Source organism: Amyelois transitella, chromosome 20 (genome assembly GCF_032362555.1).
Source record: "Amyelois transitella isolate CPQ chromosome 20, ilAmyTran1.1, whole genome shotgun sequence".
Taxonomy (NCBI): domain Eukaryota; kingdom Metazoa; phylum Arthropoda; class Insecta; order Lepidoptera; family Pyralidae; genus Amyelois; species Amyelois transitella.
In genome coordinates this window covers 6,744,929-6,771,820 of record NC_083523.1, presented here as the reverse complement: position 1 = coordinate 6,771,820, position 26,892 = coordinate 6,744,929, and the positions used below count along the sequence as shown (strand labels likewise).

At 35.2% G+C, this 26,892-nt stretch overlaps 3 protein-coding genes across 6 annotated transcripts in view; 1 reads left to right on the top strand and 2 right to left on the bottom strand.

Annotated features, from left to right (window-relative positions):
• Nucleotides 1-16,408, bottom strand: part of LOC106131611 (tRNA (adenine(58)-N(1))-methyltransferase catalytic subunit TRMT61A) — a 75,194-nt gene extending 58,786 nt beyond the window's left edge. Inside the window, exons 1-4 of the mRNA XM_013330762.2 lie at nucleotides 16,145-16,408; nucleotides 15,549-15,705; nucleotides 14,724-14,866; nucleotides 14,015-14,144 (exon numbers count right to left, since the gene is read on the bottom strand). Coding sequence (XP_013186216.2) covers nucleotides 14,015-14,144; nucleotides 14,724-14,866; nucleotides 15,549-15,705; nucleotides 16,145-16,339 — 625 coding nt within the window. The 5' untranslated portion in view covers nucleotides 16,340-16,408. The remainder of the gene's footprint in view (nucleotides 1-14,014; nucleotides 14,145-14,723; nucleotides 14,867-15,548; nucleotides 15,706-16,144) is intronic.
• A 392-nt stretch (nucleotides 16,409-16,800) lies between these two features.
• Nucleotides 16,801-20,035, top strand: LOC106131709 (mediator of RNA polymerase II transcription subunit 24). The gene has a single exon (XM_013330885.2). The coding sequence runs from the start codon at nucleotides 16,975-16,977 to the stop codon at nucleotides 19,897-19,899; it is 2,925 nt and encodes a 974-aa protein (XP_013186339.1). The 5' UTR covers nucleotides 16,801-16,974; the 3' UTR covers nucleotides 19,900-20,035.
• Nucleotides 20,036-20,936: 901 nt separating this feature from the next.
• Nucleotides 20,937-26,892, bottom strand: part of LOC106131618 (PAS domain-containing protein cky-1) — a 151,964-nt gene continuing 146,008 nt past the window's right edge. For all 4 annotated transcript variants that reach the window (XM_060949862.1, XM_060949863.1, XM_060949864.1 and 1 more), the window contains 3 exons: nucleotides 22,709-23,029; nucleotides 21,708-22,333; nucleotides 20,937-21,361 (listed from right to left, as the gene is read on the bottom strand). In XM_060949862.1, coding sequence (XP_060805845.1) covers nucleotides 21,315-21,361; nucleotides 21,708-22,333; nucleotides 22,709-23,029 — 994 coding nt within the window. In that variant the 3' untranslated portion in view covers nucleotides 20,937-21,314. The remainder of the gene's footprint in view (nucleotides 21,362-21,707; nucleotides 22,334-22,708; nucleotides 23,030-26,892) is intronic.

The following is a 26,892-nucleotide window of genomic DNA, read 5'->3' as shown; positions in this document are numbered from 1 at the left end:
TAAAGACATAAGTTATGACGATTAATGAGCATTGAAAGCCTGATAACGCAGCAATTATTCAGACTCAATTATGTAAGCTCAATACGGTTAAACGTAATGACATTAAAATAGTTATTTTAACCATTTGACCACAATTATATAAACGTGGTCAAAACTGTGTTAGTCGAAAAACCAGCAACATCTTAAAGTATCCAAATTAAATGTTATATTTGCAGAAACTTTATCGAAAGGTATTATAGTATACAAGAATAGTGGAAAAATCAAACATTTCTGCCTACCTCTTCCTGAAAGTGGCCTGCTAACACGTGATGTACCTCTACATATGTCACCGTGTATCTCTACTTCACGGTAAACAGAACCGCATACAAAAGCTAGTATAGAAATATGTACGAAGCAGTGACGTGTGCGGTATGCGGCGGCTGCGCAGGCGCGCCGAGTCAAGGCGAGGGGTCATAGAAAGGGAGGCCTAATGTCTGTATTAATTTTGTACATTGATATCGGTTATTACTCATTTAGCGGCCAGGCAAGTATTTAATATAAATTTAATAAATTTATACAGCTGAACGTGGCTTTTTAGTCTTTTAAAGTATATTAGCTCTGTCTACCCCGTAAGGGATAAATACTTGATTCTATGCATGTTTGTATAATTTTTTTTAAATTATAATATGATGCTATAGAAATAGATTTTTAAAATGGGTTACAAGGATTTTTAAGACGACTTAAGTGAAGTTTCAAATGCCCCATAGAGATGAACAAAAACATATTGAAATTGAATTTACCTTACCATCAGGCAGATTGAGAACAATCGTACTTAAATTCAACAAAATTGCGCATGCGTAAATGCTATATTTTTTATAAGGAACTAGAGCATACGCCCGCGACTCGTAAAACTTAAAACGAAAAATCTCGTTAATTTTCGTTCCCGAGGGAATTATGAAACACGATAAAAATGATAGGAATTTTCAACAATGCCAACTTTAAAATCTCTAGACCAAGCGATTTGGGCTGTGCTTTGATATGCCAGATATCCTCTTTTATATTTAAAGATAAACATATTTTATTTAAATAAGTAAGTTACTTTAATTAAATAAGTGCTTATGCAAAGCCGGGGTCAAACACTAGCAGCATATAATTGGCCGAATAGGTACATAGTATGCACATCACGAAATATGAACATCATGCCCATTATTTAAAGGCATTCAATACACGCAATTTTCTCGAATCCTTAACAAATTATCCACAGTAATTACAGTGTGTATGACTAACTAACACAGAGCTCAGAAGATATCCCTGCTCGGCTGGCGCGATTGTTCGTCCTAACTCTGTGCTAACTAGAGTTTAATGGGATGACCAAAATATATGTGCAAAAACGGATTGCTGCGATAATTTACCCTCCGTGAATTAAACTTGATATGTATTATATAAATGTATTCTTTTTACAATAAATGTATCTAAAAATCTGTAAAAAAAACCAGTTATGACATTTTAGATAATTGTTACGATCTAAACATATAATATTTTGAAATTTGACATGTTATCCTTTATAAGTGTTATATAGTAAAGAGTATTCCTACTTATAAGAATCACTGAAACCATTTTCTCATCAACCACAATTGGTTTTTTAAACACTTTGCAGATTCCATAGAGCTAAAGTCTCTATCATCTGTAACCCTATGACTAACCATGAATACATTAAACGCACACATTTTAATAGTGGTAGGAATGCGATCGCGCTTGACCGGCCGGCCGAAGTTCGGCGTCTGACATTGTGCTATGATCCACATTGGAACCAGTTACACCACAATGGGTTTATTATGTTGTACTACCACGTTACAGATTAACAGTGTCGATTTAATATGTTGTCTTACAATGGGAAATGTAATGACGATTTTGTTCACTGTGATTTTTTGATTGTCAGTAATTTGTACTACTGACGTGACATTTCAGAAGTAAAGATAACAAATATTTTAATACAAAGTTGCGAAGGTCGGACGGTAGTCGCTACGTGTACAAACTTGACTCATCAGGATCATGGTCACAGGCACATCTCGAACTGCACTTCAGAGAGAAGGATTAACCGGGACTTACGCCGGGAGCAATAAGAAATCATTTATTGAGGAAATTCCAGACAGTTTTTCTGAGTTAAATAAATGTTGATAAAATAAACTAGTCAATTCTATGGAAAAAAAGGAAGGGTCAAATAGGACCTCTTTCTCTTTGGTGAATGACATTTATCATCAAATTATTATCATAAGGAAAAAATATCTACACCTAAACCTTGAAATAGTGCCGGAGCGGGTTGTACTAACTTTATAATACCGACAGGCAGATGAATGTAAAACTTTGTAAAATTTGCCATTTGAATTAAACTCTATTATTTATTTAATTTAACCTGCTAGTTGAGATTATTAGTCATTATGACAATTTAATCACCATAAAAATCTACAAAGTTATCTATCCAATGGAGTACTCTGTCTTTGCTAAATATATGTATATTAAAAAGTAGGTTATCTCCGTCTCCGCTTGTCTATTAAGTTATAAAGCATTAAGAGTGATTACGCATAAATACGGCGGCTCAGAAGCGTCGAAATCAGAATTCAGTCCAATTAAAATGGACGTTAACGTTGAGTTACCGTTAATTTACGATATTATTGTAAATAATGTGACCATCGCGTGTTTATTTTACACGGAGCGCGTATTATACTCTAAAGGCGAAGATTAGATTTCATTTGTTAGGTTATTTAGTATGGATATAGGATGCAAAAGATAATAAAGATAAAAGAGTATTCTATAAAATAAGTAATAAAAGAAAATTAATTACAAAGCAAACAATATTAATGGTGCTGACAACACATCCACATTTCTTCAATAAATAACCTAGAGAATCATATTATTAATGAGAACGGATTCTGAGGATAATTTAACTTTAGGTGTATAGTTGTTTCTAGTTAAAATATTTGATTAACTCTAAAGACCACTCCATCTCTTTTCCATGGATGTCGTAAAATCGACTAAGGGATAGGCTTACAAACTTGGGATTCTTCTTTAGGCGATGGGCTAGCAACCTGTCACTATTTGAATCTCAATTCTATCATTAAGCCAAATAGCTGAACGTGGCCATTCAGTCTTTTCAAGACTATTGGCTCTGCCTACCCCGCAAGGGATATAGGCGTGACCTTATGTATGTATGTATGTATGTTAACTCTAAAGACGGTCGTGGGCACAAAAGGAATGTCGTGGTTGGCTCTAATCGCCATCTGGTGTCACTTCAGCAGCCATGAGGTATTTATGAGTTGTGTTCATTTCAAAGTAAGAATCTCTGTGACTAAAACTTATTATACGTCGAGACTTCTCTAAACTGACAAAATTGTATCAAAATACCATGAAAAATTTGATCAAATTTAGTCAGTCTAGACGCAAATTCTGTAGGCGACAAGTGACATCTGTGAATTTGTCACATAAAGGAAATGCTGTAGTGCAGTTTGCTACCACTTCTTCTGCACTCACGCTTTGGTAGCGGCAGTAAACTTAGTTTTAAGTAATTTATTTGATGTCACCCCATGTTGTGAAACCAAATGATATGACAATTATTATGATGTTGAAATGTTTGATAAGTAATAAAAACATTGATTTTTTTTAAATTTTGAATCCACTTTTGGCAAAGTAATCTGAAAATGCGCACTCTAGTTGAACTAGAAGGTTCTTATATTATCTCTATGCATGTGACCTTTCAACAATGCGACGCGAACCCCGCAACGCTCGTTAGCTGAATCTAAACGTAGCAAATTGCCTTATTTGAGTAAATATGGAGGTAATCAAGGAATGTTACTTGTGTATTTATTAAAACTGATTACAAGTTGGAATCCTTTCTCTTGGGAAGAAATTAGATTGCTTAAATAAAAGCGATGAAAATACGTGAAGTTAATCAGTGAAGTTCTAAAATGAACCGTCTTGTTTTACCTTTCGGCTATATTTTCTAGATAACCAATGTGAGGAAAGTAAACATATAGAATAACCAAAGAAAGAACTTAAAAAGATAAAGGCATAAAAAATTATCAATATTTCTCACTCCTTATCGTCTTATCGACAGAATTCGCTCAAACTCAATTAATGCAGACTAATTTAGGCAAAACTAGATTAAAATTGGAAACTATCTGTCCATACTTGCATACTTTAGGTAAATGTGGTAAATGCTGTATCTCGAATGATAAATTTATTGTTGGTGTAGCTGAGTTATTGAAACTTGGTTAACCCATAATAGGGTCGTCAACTCAAGAACGCTTTGAGGTAAATTCATAAAATGATCATGCAATAATAACTTGTATATATGTAACGTACAAAATCTACATAGCTTTGTATGTTTACTTGTGATAAATTATTTGTTTGCCGCAATAAATTTGGGAGTTATCTTCTAAGCATCGCCTAAACTGTCTGTCACTTCTTGAATCTCAGTTCCATCATTGATCCATAGAGATGGGAATGAGTCAATGAGTTACTGAGTAGGCAGAGACCATATCTTTCCACTTGCCAAGAACTTATGTATGTATGTTTAACGCAATTAGAATTTCATTGAGTTGCTGGAAGCATACTATTGTTGCTCTATCAAATCTGTGCTCCCTTTTTCCTGCAATTTGACGAACGAATTTTGTGAAAAGGGATAAAAGATTGTAACTACTTTGTTTGACATGTCTTTCTGTGATTGAGTTTAAAGTTGTCTTGGAATAACCCGATTTATCAAGGGCAGCCATTTAGGCTTACTAGTATAAACTAGTGATTTTTGCCTACATACTTTTGTTCGTTTTCATATCACATCTTCGGTTATTACCATAAGTATTGGAAAAATTTTTCTTTTATTTTATGCTTATGTTTGTCCCGTAAAAACCCGTAAGCGACAGCCCTGACAGAGTCTAAAGACATAATGCCGGTCCCCGTGTCATTTGTCATGTGTTTGACATTAAATGCGAAACAGCTGCTGTTTACATGCCCTTTCAATAAGATGGTTTGTAGCAATATTGTACTATAATGGATTTTGTGGCCTTATCTGTGTCAGTAGGTATAATGATTAGGTGATGTTTGTGTGATTCATTAGAAATTCCTTCACTCTAAAACATTTCGGGGTAGAAAGAGTTACCTATAACAATCTAAAGCCACTTGTTCATCCTGGCGTTAGTTCCAGTTACATCCTTGCCTCGCCCGGAAAGAATCTAATGCAACGCTCAGCTGAATGGCATAGTGATACCATAGACACTCAAAGATAGTGGCAGGGTGCTTGCCCATCGCTTGTAAGAAGAATTAAAAATGTAATTCCCTTGAACCGTACCATGTGACCACTCCATCTCTTTCCTTGCAGACGTGCAATTCTTCTATTCTTCTTCGTCTTGATTCTTCTATTCTAAACCTGTCACTATTTGAATCTTATTCTATCATTGAGCCAAACAGCTGAACGTGGTCTATCAGTTTTTTCAAGACTTTTTGAAGAAGCTCTGGCTGCCTCGCAAGGGATAAAGACATGACTATATGTATATATTATGTACATATGTATTTACTTGATCTACTGTTACTAATCTACATAGAAAAGGTATAAGCTGGAAGCACTATGGAATTTCACCAGACCAAAAAAATGAAACTTACATACATACAGAAAAATTACTTCTCCTTCCCGGAGGGGTAGGCAGAGACTACATCTTTCCACTTGTCACGATCCCTGCATTCTTTTGATTCATCCACAATCATTACTCTTTTCAAGCTCGTCAGTTAAACTGCATTAAATTTAAAATGACAAAGAGAAATAACAACTTTAGTAGAGCTGTCTAACAGAATTCTATTCACTTGTATTAAGTTAGACAAACAAAATGCTGTATTAGTCATATGCTATTGTGCATAGCTGTCGTTCTTGGCTTTATCTTAATTGACTGGGATTTGATTTAGAGGCAAACGCGGCAAACTTATATTTACCGTCTATAAGTCACTTTACTGGTACTAAATGACATAATTGTAAATATTTTTGACTGCAAAGCTATGTTGGTATTACTTATGTAAAACGAATACAAAGTTCTTTTTTTAAATTTCATTTTTCTCTAACTTCATTCTAATTTGTATTAAGTTAAGAGTTAACATAGACAATATTTAGCTTTGTCGATAAGTTTGTGGACTTACGCAAGTAATGCCTGAGGCGACAGGTTATGCCACAAAACTATTTCGTACGAATGTCTAGTAGTAACATAACAAGGATATCAGATAAAAATCAGAGCTTAAAGAATTTGATTGAAGCTCGGAAGTGTTGAACGAATTGGAGAAATATATTTATATATCGGTACTTTACTAAAGTACAGTCAAGTGCAGCTAGACATGGCTCCATTACTATTCACACGGACCAATAGGGAGATAAGTTTCTTATTCTGTTTTCAAGGCAAAAGTGAAAAGGCACTATTTTACTTACCACTAGGCAGATTAAGGTCAAACCCACTCAAATCTATTATAAGAAAAAAAGCTTTTTTTGCAGTTACTTTTCCCTTGATATACATTAATAATCTGTGTGGACAGAGAAGCAGCTGACATACACTAATATCTTTGTTGTGAGACCAGCATTTTAGCCTGCTTATTCCTTTTATCACTTTTAGGATATCCATGAGGTAAAGATAAAAGGGTGCTACTCGTATTCTAAAGTGCAGAAAACCTCATGTATGATCTTTCAATAAAAAATCCCCTCTCAGAGTTCTATTTGCATAATTTCAATTATTATTCATTTTAATTAACTTCCTTATTATATCAACTCATTTTAAATATAATTTATATTAAAGTCAAAAATATTCACATAAAAAGTCATTAATACAAAAACACGTATGATTAGCGGCTTTATATAAACAGTGAATCAATCAATCAGTTAAAATCACATCGTTAGGTATACGTAAAATTATAAATTAGTAATTACGTGCCAATGCCAACACTTTGACATTAAAACTATAGGATATCAATGGATGTGTTTGGCAATCGTTCGCGACTAAAGGTGCATACATACTAGTGGCTTTTAAACTTAATAGTTTTATTAGCTTTTATACATACATAACATCACGCCTGTCTCCCATTGGGGTAGGCAGAGACTATGGATTTCCACTTGCTACGATCCTATAAGATCTCTCCCGCTTCCTCCACACTCATTAGCTTCAAGCATTATGAAAAAGTCAATTTACGGCGTAGCTGCTTAGTTCGTTTCTTGGGTATAAGTCGTGGCACTTTATAACCACAAGTCAAAAGTAAGAATTTATTTAATTTTTTTTTGTTCAAAATTCTTAATACTAGAAGTATTAATCTGACTTTACATAACATAAAATCGCGTCTATATCCCTTGCGGGGTAGACAGAAAAAAGAACTGTAACTAAATATATCTTTCTTAGGAAACACTGAAATTTCTAGTCTATCAACACCTTAAATCAAACTAATGACAATAATTTGACTCGCCCATAATAAGGTCACGGCTTGACGTGGAACCTTAGGCAATGCACCATTAATCTTGTGGGCAACTTAATGAAATTAAATGCTTCGTTAAGATGGACGCGATAGCTCGCCTGTTGCGAGGGCCTTTAACTGATCAATCATGGGTAAACGCTGCTTGCCAACAGGTTACACGGAAGAAGTCATTTTTAGACGAAAAATCGTCATTATTTTAATTGCTAAATTGTATAGAAAAACTAACTGTCCTAGCAAATGTTGTTTTGCCATATAAATAATTTTTAAGTAATTTCTAGTAAGGGTGGGCAAACCTTATCACTTAGGTAGGGATATGAAGTAAATATGTTGGTAGATTTTCAGACAATACTCGATATGCTCACAATATTTCACGAGAATTTTATATATAAGAAGATAGAAGTAGTAGGAAAAAACTGAGAACGCTGAAGACAGAAAGTAAAAATGTCGGAAGGTGGACCCCAGTTTGATAACATAGAAAATGCAAAGATGACGTAGAGACACGGAAGGAACACAAGTCCTTTACTTTTTATATTGAACTCAAAATACTGAACCGATTTTTATGATATTTAATACGGAGAAGCGCAGCGAGCGAGAAAAGATGAGTACAAATTATGAATTCTTTTACTGCTTTTTCTATAGCTAAACTGAACCAATTTCAATTAAAACCAATATATTTCATATTAGTACTTAGGTAACACATAACGAGAAATTGGGCTAAGGCGGACAAAGCCATAGATTTACGTCGCATATAAAGACAAAAATATGTTATTAGGGATTTTAAACTCAAAATTAATAAAAAACACATTGTGTCGTCTTCATTTCTTCTTTCGTACGAGTCTTTCGTACGTTTGAGGCGCGTTGATGTCTTTTGTTTGACATTACTTTTGTCTTTTTTTATTATGTGTGTTAAGACGAGGTAAATTTCCACACTTCATTCTAATATCGAGAATGGTACATAAAAATCTTCTGCAGAGAATAAAATAAATAAAAAAAATATAACAAAAAAAGCCCCACAATTCTGACGTATAAAAAATATAATAAATTTCCACTTCTACATTTACATGTTCTACAACAGATAGTTCCACAGGACCTTTCTAATACCACTTAGAACATGAACAAATGCAGTTCAGCACAGAACAAAACCCGCACGGTGGTCCTGCACTCCGACATGACAGCCCTTTAGCTCAGCTGTCGGGGCGCTCAGATAGCTCGCGTGAAAAATAGCGGCCTTTGTCAGGCCACGCCAAATGGGCATGTCTAAAATTCGAGACAGTCTGTGGTGTGGTTTTGATATGGCGAGGTTTGTGTGTGGATTACCATGGCAAAAGTAATTAAAAAGTTGAGGTAGATTTATTATAAAAAAAAGAAATAAACTGTAATTTTCTTTATTTTCTTTGTGTTTTTTTTAGTAATTATTATTTTAAAGGTGTGTTTAATACATAGTGTAGTTATATTTAACAATTGGATTGTACGCTTATTGTTATACTGAAAAAGGTCTGGTCAAGAGTACCCGAAACCGACGAGCTCGCATGAAGAGTTACGAATGTGGATGAAGCGAAAGAAGTATGCAGGGATCGTGGCAAGATGTGGTCTCTGCCTACCCCTCCGGGAAAGAGGCGTGATTTATGTATGTTTGTATGTCTAGATACTAAAATGAAGTTGTGAAGACGCAAGAAAATTAAGCTAATAAATATCATACTCTGAACTTATCCTTCCCTGATGAAGAAAGGCGTAACTAGAATCTTATAACAAAGCATTACAACTAAAATGTCTCAAATAATTACCCTACTAATTTCCAGTAAGATAAAACCGTTACAAATAGGCATTTAGCTTCAAATCCTAGACATCATCGTCTCCGATGAACTATATACTAGATAAACAGATGCGAGCAAAACCGATCAATAAAACGTCCTCGTGTGGCGTGTGGTTTTAGGCATTTTAGAATACAACAGTAACTAAGGGATAGGCTTATTAATTCCTCTTGTAGGCGATGGGCTAGCAATGTCACTATTTGATTTCTCAATTCCATCATTTAGCCATACAGCTAAATTACGTCTTTCAGTGTTAACAAGACTGTTGGCTCTGTCTTCCACGCAAAGGATATTGACGTGACTACGTTTGTATTGTACAGATATATCCTTTCAAAAATGGATCTTAGCGTATTGCAAAAAAAATACACAACACTTAAATATAAATTTATGTTCACTGTGTGCTTTATTGTAATACATTAAGGTCCATTTTCAATAAGACAGATGAACATTTTGTTTCAGTCTCATATGAAAGGGATTATGAGTCTATAGACTAGTAGGTCTATGACCAAAGCTTATATATCACACGTCCACCGCCGACCAAATATGGACTATTAATAAATGGACAGGCTATGGCGGCCGCGGGCCACAATGGCTGTAACAAATGTATGAGAAATGCATAGACTTCCTTTGTTTGATGGTTATGATGATTCGAATAGGATGTATTGTTATCGGTACGCTATTTGTCAAATCAGTAAGTATTTTGTTAGGGAAAGATTTAAAAATAATGATTTAATGAGAGTACGTACATACATGGCGGATGTGGCAACTGCTAAGCTAGTATATTTTAGTTATTTTCATAGTTTAATGTCATATGGTCTACTGCTTTGGGGATCAGCAGCAGACATACAAACTATTTTCATTTTACAAAAAAGGGCAATTCGATATATCTACGGTCTTAAACAAAGAGATTCCCTTAGAGATTTTTTCAAAAACCTAAATATTTTAACTTTGCCCTCCCAATACATATTCGATAACATCATGCATGTTAGGAAAAACTTAGACTCTTTCCAAAAAAATAGGTGAATGTACTAGTAGATCACTGCGGAACAATTACAAGTTGTCGATCCCAGCACATCGGCTGGCTAAGGTAGGGAAATCATTTCTGATTAATTGTATAAGATTTTATAATAAATTACCAAAAAGTGTTCTTGAAATGAATGATAGAAAATTCAAACAGTATATTAAAGTTGAGCTTTGTAGGAAAGCCTATTACAGCACGGATGATTATATTAATGATAAACATGTGTGGCCCGAGCTGGACATAATGGCCTCTTAAATGCTTGTGTATTTTTGACATGATCTTGACATAATTTGTACAGTATGTACATATTTTATTTTATATTTATTTTATTTGACGAAATATTCGTATTGACATAATCAGTTCTACATTCATACATGTTTTTTAATGTAGACAATGTGCATTCGTCCACGATTTAGATTTAAGAGATCTATATTTGTAAATTGACGTCCTGTGAAAATGCTGCAGTGTAGTTTGTTCCGCCGCTTCTTCTACACATGCGCTTTGGAAGCGGTAGTAATTATAATTAGATTTAAGTTATGTGACGTCAATAAGTGATACCTTGTATCCAATTTTGAAAATAAATCTATTCTATTCTATTCTATTCATTATAACCAATTTTTACCTTCCGGGCTATAACAGAAATACATACATACATACATATGGTCACATCTATCCCGTCCCTTGCGGGGTAGACAGAGCCGACAGTCTTGAAAAGACTGAATGGCCACGTTCAGCTGTTTGGCTTAATGATAGAATTGAGATTCAAATAGTGACAGGTTGCTAGCCCATCGCCTAAGAAAGAATCCCAAGTTTGTAAGCCTATCCCATAGTCGCCTTTTACGACATCCGTGGTAAAGAGGTGGAGTGGTCCTATTCTTTTTTGTATTGGTGCCGGGAACCACACGGCTATAACAGAGATTCAGATAGTAATATCATACACACGTCTATATCCCTTGCCGGGACAGCTTTGCTTGACAGAACCAAAAGTCTTGAAAAGACTGAACTATTTTCATCATTAAGAATATCATGATTAGAGAATAGTGACAAGTAGCCTATCGCATACAAAAATAATCCAACGTTTATTAGCCTTTTGTTTAAAAGTAATTTCACGTTCATAATATTAGGTGTAGATTTCCATAAGTATGCTTGGGAAATAAAAAATATTTGTAATTTTTTTTAACTTAGGATTAAAATCTGATTCTTTTAGTCGATGGGCTAGCAATCTGTCACTCTTTGAATATCAATTCTATCATTAAGCTAAATAGCTGAACGAGGCCTATCAGTCTTTTCAAGACTGTTAGCTCTGTCTACCCAGCAAGGGATATAGACGTGATTATATGTATGTACTAGAGGCCGCCCGCGACTTCGTCCGCATGGAAACCCTATCAATCCCGCGGGAACTCTGGGATAAAAAGTAGCCTATGTGTTATTCTGGGTCTTCAGCTACCTACATACCAAATTTCATGGTAATCGGTTCAGTAGTTTTTGCGTGAAAGAGTAACAAACATCCATACATCCATACAAACTTTCGCCTTTATAATAGTAGTAGGATGTAGTTTTTTAAAAGTTTGTTTATCTAGAATAATATCTACATATATGTATTTCTTAACTATTGCCTGATTATCGCAATGTATAATTATGGTCATATAGTTGTAGGTACTACGATTATACATATGTTACGCTATTGACTATGGTTCTTCGATAAGCCTATAAATTACATGGCTTTGACCTATGGAATTCATAAGCTTTAATCAAATTTGTTGTAAGTTAATGCTCACTACAAATTATTATTTAATAAATTATTTTCTTTAGTATAATTCATTAAAAGCAAAATTTTTATTAGTGTATCCTAACATACTCGTAACATCTGCCTTATATACATTATATTTTTACATTACATTATTATTATATTTTCCACAAACAAATATAGTCCTTACAACTACAAAATATCAAACCAAGCACTTTTGAATATTATGATTTTATGGAGATACGAGTTAATTGTTTAAGTGATGTTTGTCGTAAGTTGAAATTTGTGGATTGCAATATTGAATGTACTTTGTTAATGGCAAACAAATTAATGTTATGTGTTTTGTATTTCCATTAAAACAGAACATAACATATATGTTATATATCTCCATCTGTATTTCCATTAAAACAGAACATAACATACCTATATGTTATGTTCTGTTTTAATGGAAATACAAAACACATAACATTAATTTGTTTGCCATTAACAAAGTACATTCAATATTGCAATCCACAAATTTCAACTTACGACAAACATCACTTAAACAATTAACTCGCATACTTCGGTATTAAATATTGTAGTTTTATGATGCGTAAATATTGCGTTCACTAATTCGCTGCAGATAAACGAAACCAGGGTAATGGTCACTATAAAAGTGAATTACTGACCTTTCGTATGCCGGAGAGGTGGTTATCTGACCTAGAGCTTAGAAGTATTGGTTATAGAGCGCGCGGTTACCATCATCCACTATAGTACGCCACGCCCGTTTGTTTCAGTTCCCGTGGGAATTCCGTGACCCAGTCTGACTTTTAATTTACTGTTTTTTTTTATTATAATTATTATGCTAATATCATTTCAGCCTCGATGCGCACTCTCTATCAGAAATTTTGCTTACTCTAAGGTCAGATGCTTTTAATGAGATCGATTTTACTGCAGAGCTTGATTGAAAATTATTAGGCCATTAAATTATGTGTTGATTAAGGAAATTGCATTTTAATTAATACTTTCACAAATTTATTGAGCTATGATCGTGTTTGCTTTTATTTATTTATGTTTTATGAATAAGTTTGATGAATCAAAAACAATCATCGCCACTTTATCAATACTAGTGGTAATTAAACTATCTATAAATATCATAATCAACTTTTTACTGGCATTGATTGAAGCCACCTCCCTTGAATGACCTTTTTTATGGATATATATTTATAATTGCAAAAAGATTTATACGGCCTTTCAGTCTTTTCATCAAGACTGTTGGCTCTGTCTACACCGCAAGGGATATAGACGTGATTATATGTATGTATGCATGCAACAAACATTTAAACCTCCATTACACCACATTCAGGACGTTGGAACACTGCTGCCAGATAGCCATCTTATACTAGATTAACGAATACAAACATTTAACTTGCATCTGAATAATCGACACCGAGTGATCAGATCGTAATCGATTCATCGATTTATACCGATCAGCTCGATTCTTGGTTTATGTCGGACGATCTCTTATCGATTCTTGTGAGCATTTATAAACGGCGTTTGTTTCTTGTTCAACTACGATCGCTACATGGTGAATTAGTTTCGTAGCTGATTATATCTAAAATAATATAAGTTAAAGGCGACTAAAGGATACTTACATATATAAAATCACGCCTGTTTCCTTATTTTCCTTCGCTTCATCCACATTCATAACTCTCTTAACGCAAGCTCGGCGGTTTCGGGAACTCTTGACCTAACCCTTTACTAGGACGTCTTTAATTTGATCAATATACATTCGACTAAGGGATAGCCGTATAAAGGGATTCTTCTTTTAGGCGATGGGCTAGCAACCTGTCACTATTTGAATCTCAATTCTATCCAGCAGCCATACGTGCTGAACGTGGCTTTTCAGCCTTTGCGGGACTGTTGACTTTGTCTACCCCGTAAGAGCTAAAGACATGATTATACAATTAAGTATGCACAAAAACTTACCCTTATCCTTAATAGCTTCTACCGCGTGAGGGACTCCCGCCCAAGGGCTGGGCAAATCGAGGAAAACTGCGTCAGCTTTCCCTTTTAAATCCTCGCCGAAGCCTCGTGCAAGTACATCCCTATGTTGTGCCTGAAAATATGTTGCTACATCAACACATATTGACCGAGTGAAGCGAGTAAGGTCTAGAAATCAACTTGGGGCGAAAATACATTTTTGTATATAAGTAAGTAATAGTACCTAAGTATTATCATATTGTACCTATTTTTGTACAAAATTATTTATAACACATAATCAAATCATTTCAAGACCTCCGTTTTTTGTGAAATACATAAACATTTTACGTTTACCGTTTCTCATGCTTATAATACATACATACTACACACAGTCACGTCTATATCCCTTGCTGGGTAGACAGAGCCAACAGTCTTGAAAAGACTGAAAGGCCACATTCAGCTATTTGGCTTAATGATAGAATTGAGATTCAAATAGTGACAGGTTTCTAGCCCATCGCCTAAAAAAGAATCCCAAGTTTGTAAGTCTATCCCTTAGTCGCCTTTTACGACATCCATGGGAGAGAGATGGAGTGGTTCTATTCTTTTTTTGTATTGGTGCCGGGAACCACACGGCATGCTTATAATATGTATGAATTCTAATTTTTTTTGCATTTATGGTTAAGAATGATAAAAAAAAAATTCCAGCTACACTTACAGTAACGAATTCAGCAATCCCATGATCCTTAAACTCCTCTCGGGCCACATTTGCTCTGTGCTCATGGAAGTCAAATGTGTAGACATGGCCATGAGGTCTGACTCTTCTTATTAAAGCGTGGGTTAGTGAGCCGCTGCCCGTACCTAGGAAATTTAGTAAACATACATAATACATATTGATAAATGAATATGAATCAGTGGCATGTGGTTCCCGGCACCAATTAAATAAAGAATAGGACCACTCCATCTCGTTCCCATGGATGTCGTAAAAGGCGACTTAGGGATAGGCTTATAAACATGGGATTCTTCTTTTAGGCCATGGGCTAGCAACCTGTCACTATTTGAATCTCAATTCCATCATAAAGCCAAACAGCTGAACGTGGCCTATCAGTCTTTTCAAGACTGTTGGCTCTGTCTACCCCGCAAGAGATATAGACGTGATTATATGTATGTATGTATATGAATCAGGGACATTGTTATGAAGATTTGGTCAAGAGCACGTTCAACAGTATGCAGGTATTGTGGCAAGTGAAAAGACTTTGTTATTGTCTACTCTTGGAAACTTATGTGATTTACAATATTAATGCCACTGTCTCACTATAACAGAAACATCCCTACAATCCATCAGAGCTAAAAATATATATTAATATATAATATATTTATGTATACGTATATATTTATAAATCAAAATAACGATGTGCAGGGTTGACCTTGCTTTAAAAACGAAAACACCACAACAATGAGTGTTAGCAACTAAGAAAAACATTTGATTTAATTTTAAGGGAATGTTAGCAAATATAAATTATGATACAAAAAAAAGACCTACCAGCTTCAATAACCACAAAGCCTGGAACCAAGTCTAGTTGAAGCAATATCATACTGATATCAGGTGTGTAGATGATTTGTGTTCTGTGCGGTAGAGTCAGTGACCAAAGCTCTGGAGTCGGTTGTAGTACGTGCCCCCAGCCTTTGGAAAGCTCCACCTGGCAAAGAAATATTTTTTCCTATTAAGTGGTCATTTATTATACAGGCTTAGAAGCATTTCTGTGGAGGATCTAGCCAAGAACAGACGAAGATGAGAGAGAATATCATATTAATTGGACATAACAGAGACAGACATTAAAAACCGAAATGACAAGGATATTCATATAATTGCACCATTAAAAAATAAGCGACTAAGGCCGATTTAGCCTACCACATAGAATGGGCTTCCGACTATACAAAAGTGGTCCTTAGCGGATGGCAGATTACTTAATTTTTTTTTTTTTTAATTGTTGCGAGGCACTCTAGAATAGGACTGCGGTTGCATAAAAGTTCTAAAGATTTTGGACTTTTAGGTTATGCCTAAATTACTATCGTAATTGATTTTTCAAAAAGAAATGTTATTTCAAAAAGAATGAAAACATTAATATTTTGGCTTACCTTAGATCCATACTCGGCGCCAATTAGACTTTTTACTTTCAAAGCACCATAAGGTGTTTGAAATACATTCTCCAACATATCACCTTTTTTATTCTTTATTTCTTTCTGCACTTCTAATGCATACAGATTGTTACTTAGATATAAAATCACTGTATCACCCTCGTCAATTTTCTCCTTATAACTCTTGAAACTCATTGTATTTACTAAAGTTTTGGTTTAGTTTTCGAATGTAAACAAACAAACCAGACGATGCGAAATGTAGGTTTTGGCAGGTAGGTACTGAACTGCTGATAACCTGTTATCAGGTTTGACATTGACAATTTAACGTTTTGTTTTTAGATTGTATTGTTTGATTTTGAACAACAACCTTAATTTTTAATATTATTTAAAGTTTTCTTTATTTGGGCCCTGACTATAATTTTTTAAACATTATACGAAGATTGTGTTAAAAAAATTAAATATATTTGATTAAGTTTAAATTTATGCATGCAGTATTCAAACGCATTTATACTGTTTTCGATTACGTTTACAGTAGGAATTTTCTGCGCTGTTATTGGTAAGTTTTGACAGATATAATAACTGACCAATCGCAGCCGACGATCACACACAATCGGAATGAAGTGTCCTGTTGTAAAAACAAAACTAGTTGTGTGGTTGTTTCGTTTGCCTATGCTGCTAAAATTATATTGTTGACTGGAAATGTGAACATGTGTTTAAAGGGACGCCTATATTCTTTACACAAATGGTGTACAAACTATAAATGATCTTACTAATGTGACATTGTGAAAACAGAAAAATATTTCGCCATTTGTGACTGCAGGCCTGTGATCATGGATGCCTCAAAGATTACAAGTAAAACAAGCTCTTTGAAGGCTTTGATTCTTAAAGCTTGGCGAGAAAGATGGACAGATATTCAATGGGGTATAAATATCAAGACAATTTTACCTAGAGGCGTAAGTGGAGACCTTTATAACCTAGCTGATTGTATTCTTCAGCAAGCCATGGTAGGTTGTGGAGCCAACCAGTTAGTAATATCCTACTTGAAACATTCACTTGCATCACATCTTGTGTCATATGCAGCAGTGCTACAGAGAATATCAAAATTCGACGCTTTCCATAAACCTCACTGTATTTTGAGCCTTTTGGAGTTTTTAGAAGGTTTCCTTGACAATATAACATGCAGGGGTAAGATGGAAGAAGAAGTACTCGCGTATGCGGTATCATCAATTATTTTGTGGCTTTTCCAAGTTTACCATTACTCACTCAGTAAATATACAGCATCAAATCCAATTCAGAGTCAAGAATTGCTTGAGAAGTCCACATCCATACTCAATTCAATAGTCAATACGGATTTTTTGGTTGCTATGTTTTATCTTGCCAAACAAAATGATCCAGATGAATATAGTAAGGTTACTAAGAAATGCCAAGAAATCTCAACTTTTATTATGATGAATACTCAGTTCAAGGCCCCAGTGACCTTACATGAGACTTTACAAAAAATATGTAACATGGATATAGATAAAATTGCACCATTAAATATTAAGATGGAAACAGTGGGACATTGTCTGCAGGCACTCATTGCAGTAAATTTATTAGCAAACCCAAGTGCAGACTCTCAACTATTGACGAGCCAACTACTTATGGTTAAACGCATAAAAGGATATACATTGTCAAGACTGTATTGTGAATTGATCCGATCCTGTTTTATTTCTCTCAATGATTCTTGTAAGACTGCTTCAAACCAAGCATTATGGGCAGCTTTTACTTTCGTGAAGGTCCCTCAAGTTATGTACAATTTACATAGTATATGTGGTACTGCAAGCAAAGAAGGCGAATATTCTGTGGAAGTCGTGGAAGCATTTGAGAAGCTGTTGCAGTCAACTCCTCTTCTGGATATTGTTGATGTAAAGAGTTCATGTAATAGTATCATAACTTTAATCGAACCTCTTGTTAAGTTGAATGTATTATCAGAAAGCCATTTGGCATATTTTAATAAACGACGAGAAACAAAAGATATGAAACTGCAGAAATTAGAGCCTACTGGTCTTCAAGCACCAATACCAGTCTTTATTACAAGGGCAGAGCCAACACTTGCTGGTATCTTAAAAACACTTGCTAGCGACTTCAGTAAGATTCATGATTCACTGAATCCAATGCTGTGTCAGATTGTTGGTGGAGGAACTTTGGAAAAGATCCTAGCTGTAGCAACAGTAGAGGGAAAGTTGAAGTTAATAGTCTCAAGGCTCATAAAACTGAATGAATTTGCCATCCATTCATCCAATGAAAAAGGAGCATCTCAGTCAAAAGTAGCGAGTTTTGACATATCATTTCTCATTCTCTGCTTCATAGTCCAAGAATATGGTGCTGATGCTGTTTTAGAGGAAAATGGAGATAGTTTCTTCGAACACTGGGTTAGAGATTGTATGCCACAAAAAGGAGTCCATAAACCACCAGATCAAATATTGCAGAAATGTGATTTGCAATTTGTTGATGTTTTCATTCGACATCTGAGCGCACCAGACTTTGACTTTAAGAATATTAATATGAAACCGCATGATTTGTGTGAGAATGTGGCTGGTGTTATAAGAGAAGTCTTGTTTGCTTGGGAACAAGGATCACTATCAGCTGGAGATGTCAAGCGGATGCTTGATTCTCTGAGGCAAAAGATGACTTCTTTAGCTGTTTGTGCCTCTGTCTGGCTTTGTGCCTACATCAATGTGGTTCATCAAGATGCATTCCTGAAACCAATGAATATGGTTCAACAATTCTTAACACCACCAAATGACGTCGAGAAACAAATTGAGACTTTTAAGGAAAGATCAGTTTTGATGACTCACATTATAAAGAAAATGCAATATGACATCCATCCATCTTCAGCGCCCAAGTCGAAAACGGCTTCTACATTCCACAATATAATATCAAGGCAGCCTATTTTAGAGCAGTTACAGACTATATGGGAGGACATAAAATCAAGGGGCTATCTTCACATTGATGCAACACATAATTTTGAGTGTTTATTAAATACGACAGGACCAGTATGGTTTGTAACACATTTAGTAAAGGAAACCCTAAAGTTCAGATACCAGGAAGATCTTGATAGATCAGTGGACATAGTTTTTGCTATACTACATTTAGATATTGAAAAATGTACTGAGGCTTTGTTACTGCATGTTCTGCCTCAGTATTTGTACAATGCCAAGTTATGTGAAGAGCTTGTTGAGCCACAATCAACTATTTTGGCCAAACTGTCAGTTTATTGCATTTATGCTGCATTAGAACACAGTAATGCAAATAAATTACATAATTCTAGAAAACGTCGGCATGACGATTCAGATGATATGGATGTGACATCGAGTAAAGTGCGGAGGCTTAATGATAATAGTTCAGACAGCAGTGGTTACTATGGGCAAGGCCAAAATGTTTCAGGGGTGACCTTGAAAGAGCCGTTACAATCGGCTTTAGAGACACTATACACGTCTTTTTCCCAATTGGCTGGGAAGAATGGCGACGTCACCCCACAGACACATTTTATACTTCAGTTTTTGTCGTACGTCGTCTCTTGTGGACATGAAAGAGCGCATTTAGTTCTGCAAAAGATGCCAAGTGAATTGGTCCCCACTTTGATAAAGGCTCTTCCAGAAGGTTTTAATATAAGCTTGATTCTAAGGCTGCATGACTTGTCTAGCCCTTATGGTAGAAAAGATACTGCTAGGGATCTTTGTCTATTGAGAAATATGCGGTTGAGGCCTGATTAAAATGTATGGAATTTTTAAATACTATTTTTATTGTATTTGCATAATTAATTTAATGTTTTGTGATTTTTTTACAAGCAATTTATTTTCATGAGTCTCTTGAGAGAGTCTGGATGTTTTATTCTAAAATAAAGTTATTATCGCAAAGCTATTGTTTTTATTCAACAAACATGATTCTTGTTGATTCTTCTTGATTCCTGATCTTGAATTCTTCTTGATTTCATTTTGCTCCCAACATTTCATCTCATAACTTCAAATGATGAAAAATCATGTCAGCTTAGTTACATCTTTAGGGTTTTTGGCTGGTAATAGATAGGCAATTTTTTTTTGTCATGGATCAGAAGAGATGGATTAAAACTTTTCTTCTTGTAGGAGGCAGTCTGGTCAATCGCGTTATATATAAGGGGCATATCATAAAGACAAACAGCTGAACGTGGCCTATCAGTCTTTTCAAGACTGTTGGCTCTGTTTACCCCGCAAGGGATATAGACGTGATTATATGTATGTATGTGTTCACGATTATGTCCTTAAATATGTAAAGCGATTTACCAGACACCCTGCATATTTAATTTTCTGTGCACAAGATGCACAGAAACACTATTATGACAATTTTTGATCTGGGATTTACGGGGAGTTGGAATAAAACTCGTTCTCATTGTAATATCTTTACTTTTTATTTCAATCAACAATGCATCAGGCATAAATTAATACTAAATAAAATACCTATTCGAAAGGAAAACTAATTCTCAGATATACATTTAAAGGAGTTGTACACATTCCTTCTTAACTTCTTGTACACATTCCTTACTTCTAAGGAGTAAAATTTATTATAATTTAAATAGGAAGACTTGGACGGAATACCTTAACAACCTTCCATTGAACGCTATAAATAATAGTTTATTATAAAGATGGGTACTTTAAAATTTTACAAAAATCCTTTAAAATGACTACGTCATCATCACTAATTTTTTTTTTTCAAAATCCGTTAGCTAATTGTTATCGGCTATGCTCAATTTTTGCATTTGCTTAGTCGAGTTATTAAAAAACGTTGATAAAGCACTTTTCTCCCCTCTTTTATTGATACCTACTACTGTATATAAAAGAACTGAAATGTTTGTTCAACTTAACAGTTTTTGTAAATTCCACATCTCTTCTTATAATTATTGGACGGACTTAAATTCACTACCGATTTATAAACAGCATACAATCACATTGCATGTGAGTAAATCTAAATTATAGTTACAATAATTTGTACAAGAAAAAATAGAAACATTTACAATCTAGCTAAAACTTTACAATACTTATACACACGAAGATCACAGGAGAGTTCCAGAGCTTTTTCTATAAAAATAATTATACATAGTAGGGTAACAAGTATTGAACTATTTTAATAAAAATACGACATAATTATACTATAGTTATAATGCCGGTTTTTTGGCATCCGGTGAGTCGGGATGCGGATGATCTGAAATAAGAAGAAATATATCAGAATGTTTTGAACTAAAAGCCTGTACGTATCACTCCAGAGGACCACTTGTCTATATTCATAAAAATCGGTCTAGTAGATATTGGGTTCACCCAAAACTATTATTTTCAGTGGATATAATTAATGTGGAGTAGAGAGAAGTACCTAGAGATCGTAAAATAACAGGAGTTTGACGTGAGGTTACCAAGAGTACCTATGCCTCCTTACTAAACAAAAGCACGTTGGTACCTACTTGTGCATCTAAAATATAAAAAAAAATATCTATGTAACTATTTAGTTAGAAACAGATACGTTATACCTTACAAATCCTAATTTTTATACTCACCTATTTGTCTTCTAAGAACTTCGACCTCTCTAGATGTGTTATACGCAGACGGCGGATTATTTCCTCTTGCAGGTAAGCTTATTCTATTAGGATTGCAATTCTTATCCACAGAGCTCTCGGCATTGCCGGGGAACGAGGTCCTTTGGCTTCTTTCCCATGCCTGCTGATAGGAACTTTCTGTAGTTACTGTATTACATCTATTGTTATTGTTAGTATGAGGAACGTATTGTTCTGGTGACCAGTCGAACACAAAGGTATGACTATAATTGTGCGTGTATGCTGTTGGCGTCCCAGAAGGCGTAGGGGGCGTCGTCGTCACGTACGGACTTAAATCCTGATGACAAACGTCTGGAACTTTCTGTAGGGCGGACTCCGACCAAGTGGGACTAGGATTCCATTGATCAACCATTTCTGTCTCTGCTATATTGAAGTTTTTGGAGCCGGGTCGTCTACTCGCTATTGAGCCAGCTGTAACTGCGATTAGAGTGTCTCCAGATGTGACGGTTGATGGTGTACACCGAGGGGATATGTTAGGGATAGGAGTATTGGGTTTCTCATCTGTACTCTTCGTTTTCCGTTTCGCGTTAGGCTGGACCCTCGTATCTTCCACTCTGATATTGTGGTATCTGGAAAAGAAGGCTAATGTTACACATGTGGCCATTTCGTGGCGCTAAATTAGTTAAGTGGTCGAAGAGAAGTTGGTGGTCACATTTAGGTTTATTTTGGTAGCGGTAGATTAGTATCGAGACTGTTAGGTATAAATATCGAGTAACAATAGAACGTACATTGATTTTAGAATTAAGATATTTTTCCCATTTATTGTTTAAGAGCACTAAAGTTCATTACTGCGACCCGGAAACCCAACCAGCGAATCTATATTAAGAAATCGCATCATTACAGCAGGTGCAAAATTCGTTTGATCTTCGGCTGACACTATAAAATTTAATGGATCCAATTAACGAAGTTAAGTTAAAGAACTTCGAGTAGTTTACATATCGTACCTATTATCTTGGAGGGTCACGGAGTAATCTACCGGGACGTTGTCTGGTCTCTCGTAGGCGTAATGCATAGGTGTTAAATGCGGTGGCACATGTGGTATATGCGGTTGTAAGCTCGGGCTAGGCATCATGACTTGGTTCCCATTGACGCAGACAGGTGGCGCTGTGTATTGCATCGTTGGAGGGTACACCGGCACGTCTGGAGGGGGCGGGCCGTACATTCTAGAAGCTGCTTCGTAGGCTAGACCGTAGTGTAGTTTTGATTGGACGGCGTAGTAGTGATAAAGCCAGGGATTGGCTTTCATCACTGCTGCTTCTTGCTCACTGTGGAAAAAGTACATGAATCAACGTCTTTTGTTATTGTATCAAGTGATTTGGTGACACAGAACAGAATGTAATACAATCTCTATCTACTAAAAACTGTTATCTACTATAAAAATGAAGTATTTACAAACAAACAATATCATAATATTGTTTGATTGCATGTAGATCGTAAACTTATCAACAGCTAAGAATAAAATCAGAAGTAGGATCCCTAAGATGAGAGATACAAAGCGAAAGTTTTACTAATTAATTGTATGTAGGTATATTATCTCTACACACATATATACATATCTCTTTCCATTTTTTTACGTATTTTGAACGTAAGAGGGATAAATGCTAGGATGATGACGACATCGCTTAGATATGTATTTCAAGAGGCAATTTATAAAGAAGAAATTCGCCTTAAATATCCTTAAAATGAACCGTATTTAATTAAACTGTGCGAATGTATTTTTAAACAGATGATGTCATTATAATTAAATAAGATCGGTGACGGCAATTCGCACTTAGAATAACTTGTAGGGTAGGTGCATTTAACGTTTATTCTTTAATTACATTATAAGCGTAAAGAGCCTCGACAAATGTAAACTAATTTATGTAATTATGTAGATGGCCACAATAAAAGGAATATAATATCACATATAAACATAAAAGCAATTAAAACAAGTTAAAATGGTGATTGCGGCCGTATAGGAAGAATTCGCCCATTTGACGGGAATACACGCTTTGCCCATTAGTAAGTGGGATGTGTACTACTAAAGTTTATTGTTTATTTCGTAGTTTTGTTTCTGAGTCCGCTTTGAAACCGTTGGTTTCCTAGTTTATAAAGGTTATAAAATCCATGATTCAAACGCTTAAAGGAAGGGTTTTGGTTGATGTTGTGTTTATAATATGTAGGATAACATTTGAATAAATGCACGTAAATGTAATTGTACTTAACTGTTACCATAAAACATTGTATCTAATATAAATCAGCTCTTATATGAATGTGCTTAATGTTCAAGAACAAGTACGACATCATAAGATTCGAAATAATATTCGCGTTTGCTACAATCTACAGTTTTACATCTACACTTATACCTATAATAAAGCAGTGTTTGTAAGTTTGGATGATTGGGAATACCTACCTACTCTCAACCGATTTTAAAAATCATTAACCCTTGTGTAGAATGATATTCAGGACTAATATAGCTTACAAACTTCTTTTAAAATAAGGGAATGTCACGAGGGCGATGTCGCGGGTAAAAGCTAGAGAACAATAAAGTAAACGTAGGTTAAAGAGGTAAGTTAGTATTGAATTTGTACTGTGTAACCTTTCGCCAGCGCTAAGCAACCTTTTAGATAGTAGATGCGGGAAATGCCACATAGCTGGACTTGAGTTTGGACTCGCCCGTACAGGTGAGAGCTTAAGTGCTTTTTAAAAATATTTTAGAACGTATTTACGATGATTTGTTGTGATTTGAAAATACTTGTTGAAAATTTATTTTGTTGTAAAAAGTATAGTACACATAGAAAAAAAGTTAGTTATTCGATATTATTATGTTGCATTGACGACGTGAAGTGACGTTCATAGCATTATTATCCAGTCACATATTAATGTGACTGGATAATAATGCTATTTGAACGTCACAACAACATATAAATCAGTATGTTTTTGCTATCGGCTTACTGATTTTTTTGTGTCAAATTTCATTAGGTACTTAATTCGTTCGAAAAATCTGTTGCAAAAATTCAACTGAAGTCACTAACAAAATTAAATAGTTTGACAAATTCTAATAAACAACATTTTCTTATGAATTTACCCAAGCAAGCCGTGTAATAAATAAATATCGACAATGTTCTTCGGATTAATCTTTCAATAAAACGACACCTGGTGTCAAAGGCCAGCTAATCTGAATTAGCTACCACAATGGATGGAGTATAAAGTAACGAAACTGCACGTGCACTTGTTTATCAATATTACGGTGATTATGTATGTATGTAATCATTATTTAGTTATCCTAACTAATATTTGCGAAAGTAAAGTTTGACACGATCACACTTTAAATACACGATTATAATGACATTTCAATAAAATTAGAATTTTGCGTAGGTAGATACCTACATATAATCACGTTTATATCCCTTGCGGGATAGACAGAGCCAACAGTCTTGTAGACTGATAGGTCACGTTCAGTTGTTTGGCTTAATGATAGAATTTAAATTCAAATAGTGACAGATTGCTAGCCCATCGTCTAAAAAAAGAATCTCAAATTTATAAGCCTATCCCTTAGTCGCCTATTTCGACATCCATGGGAATGAGACAGAGTGGTCTGTTCTTTTTTTTTATTGATCCCGGGATTGACAGGGCCACCTACTGGCCAGATACCTACTACTTCTTCATTATTTAGTGTGGACTATGGAATAGGGTATAATTACGCGGGTGAATGCTAGTTTACCTAAAAACGGAAAACATTAGAAGGTACCTATTTTGTGACTTCTGTGTTGGATTGTACGTCAAACTTGAGATATACATTCGGTGACGACGATATGTTCGCATTAGCACTAAGCTGATATGAGACGAACACAGAGCAAGAAAGAATGGCTGGTTGTTCGCGCTCTGTGCAGTGTAAGAAACGTCGTAGGTACCGGATAAAGAAATTTCTGTGGTACATTATGGCAGTGGCCAATGGAATAGTTATGGCAAGCTACAGATGTTAGTCCTGGTTCAGTTCTCATTTACCTTAATGCAGATTTAAAAAACGGAAAATACAAAGGAGGATTATACGTTAGATACTTGGAAACCTGGAGCAGGGAATGTCTGTAATGAAATAGCAGATAATTTGGAAGTAACTAATATACATTTTCGGCTCCACAGTATCTTCTTTCTTCTGGCTTTAGTCACGGTTTCATTGGCTTTAGCCTCACCAGTCTGGAGAGGAGCCCTGGGGTGCACCTTTTTGACCATGATCCTGACTTCAGAGTCAGGATTTTAAATCCATCTGACCTCCGCAACCTTTGCAGTGGAGCCTTACCCGTTACACATTCATTTGCCTGAATGTTCAAGTTATCCTCTCCGTAATCGGCTCCACTGTATAGAGTAGTATAATTCACCGAAAAAGGTTAATAAATCAATCATCTTAAGGACTAGTCTGAGAGTTAATAGGCCTAAGAATACCTCAGGCTCCAGGCCAATTTGCTTGTCAGGGACCTGTATAAATCTAGCTGACATGTGGTGGGCGAAACATGATGACCATTTGCTCTCGGTGGCGGCAGTAAATGTTTTGTTTGGACAAATGTACATATATTTGTTTTAGTTGACTCCACGCTGGCCTGATAACTGTTTCTCTTCATTTATAGATTTTAAAAGGGGAAGAGGTCTTTCAGGGGATGGGCGAGCATCCTGTAACCTTCCTTTTTCATTGTTACCTTCGATTCTATGACTAGTGAACTGACCTTTAGTTGAGATTGAAATGTCTCTTATTACGATTATTAGTGACTGACAAAGGTTTTAATCAATGCGCAGCTAAGATGGCTGAAATGTCTCATACTTATTAATTTCTAATAATTATTCTAAACCACCGAGCTTGCATGAATAGTTATGAGTGTGATTGAAGTGAAAAAACATAGCAGAGATCGTGAAAAATGTAGTCTCTGCCTGCCCCTCCGAGAGTGGCGTCATTTAATGAATGAGTGTAATGTCTATAGAAATAAGCTTCGATGAGCCAAATGGAGGAGGAAATAACATTAGGAGTTAGGACATAACCTAGGGCAAAAAGTAAATTCCTTGTTATCCAAGTATATTGCAATTGCAATACTACTTAATTGCTTGAGCACTTAAATACGTAAGTTTAATTTATAATTATTGACCTCTGCCCGACAGG

What these genes read in the sequence shown, in the direction of transcription:
- LOC106131709 (XM_013330885.2), top strand. Translation starts at nt 16,975, where the DNA reads ATGGATGCCTCAAAGATTACAAGTAAAACAAGCTCTTTGAAGGCTTTG.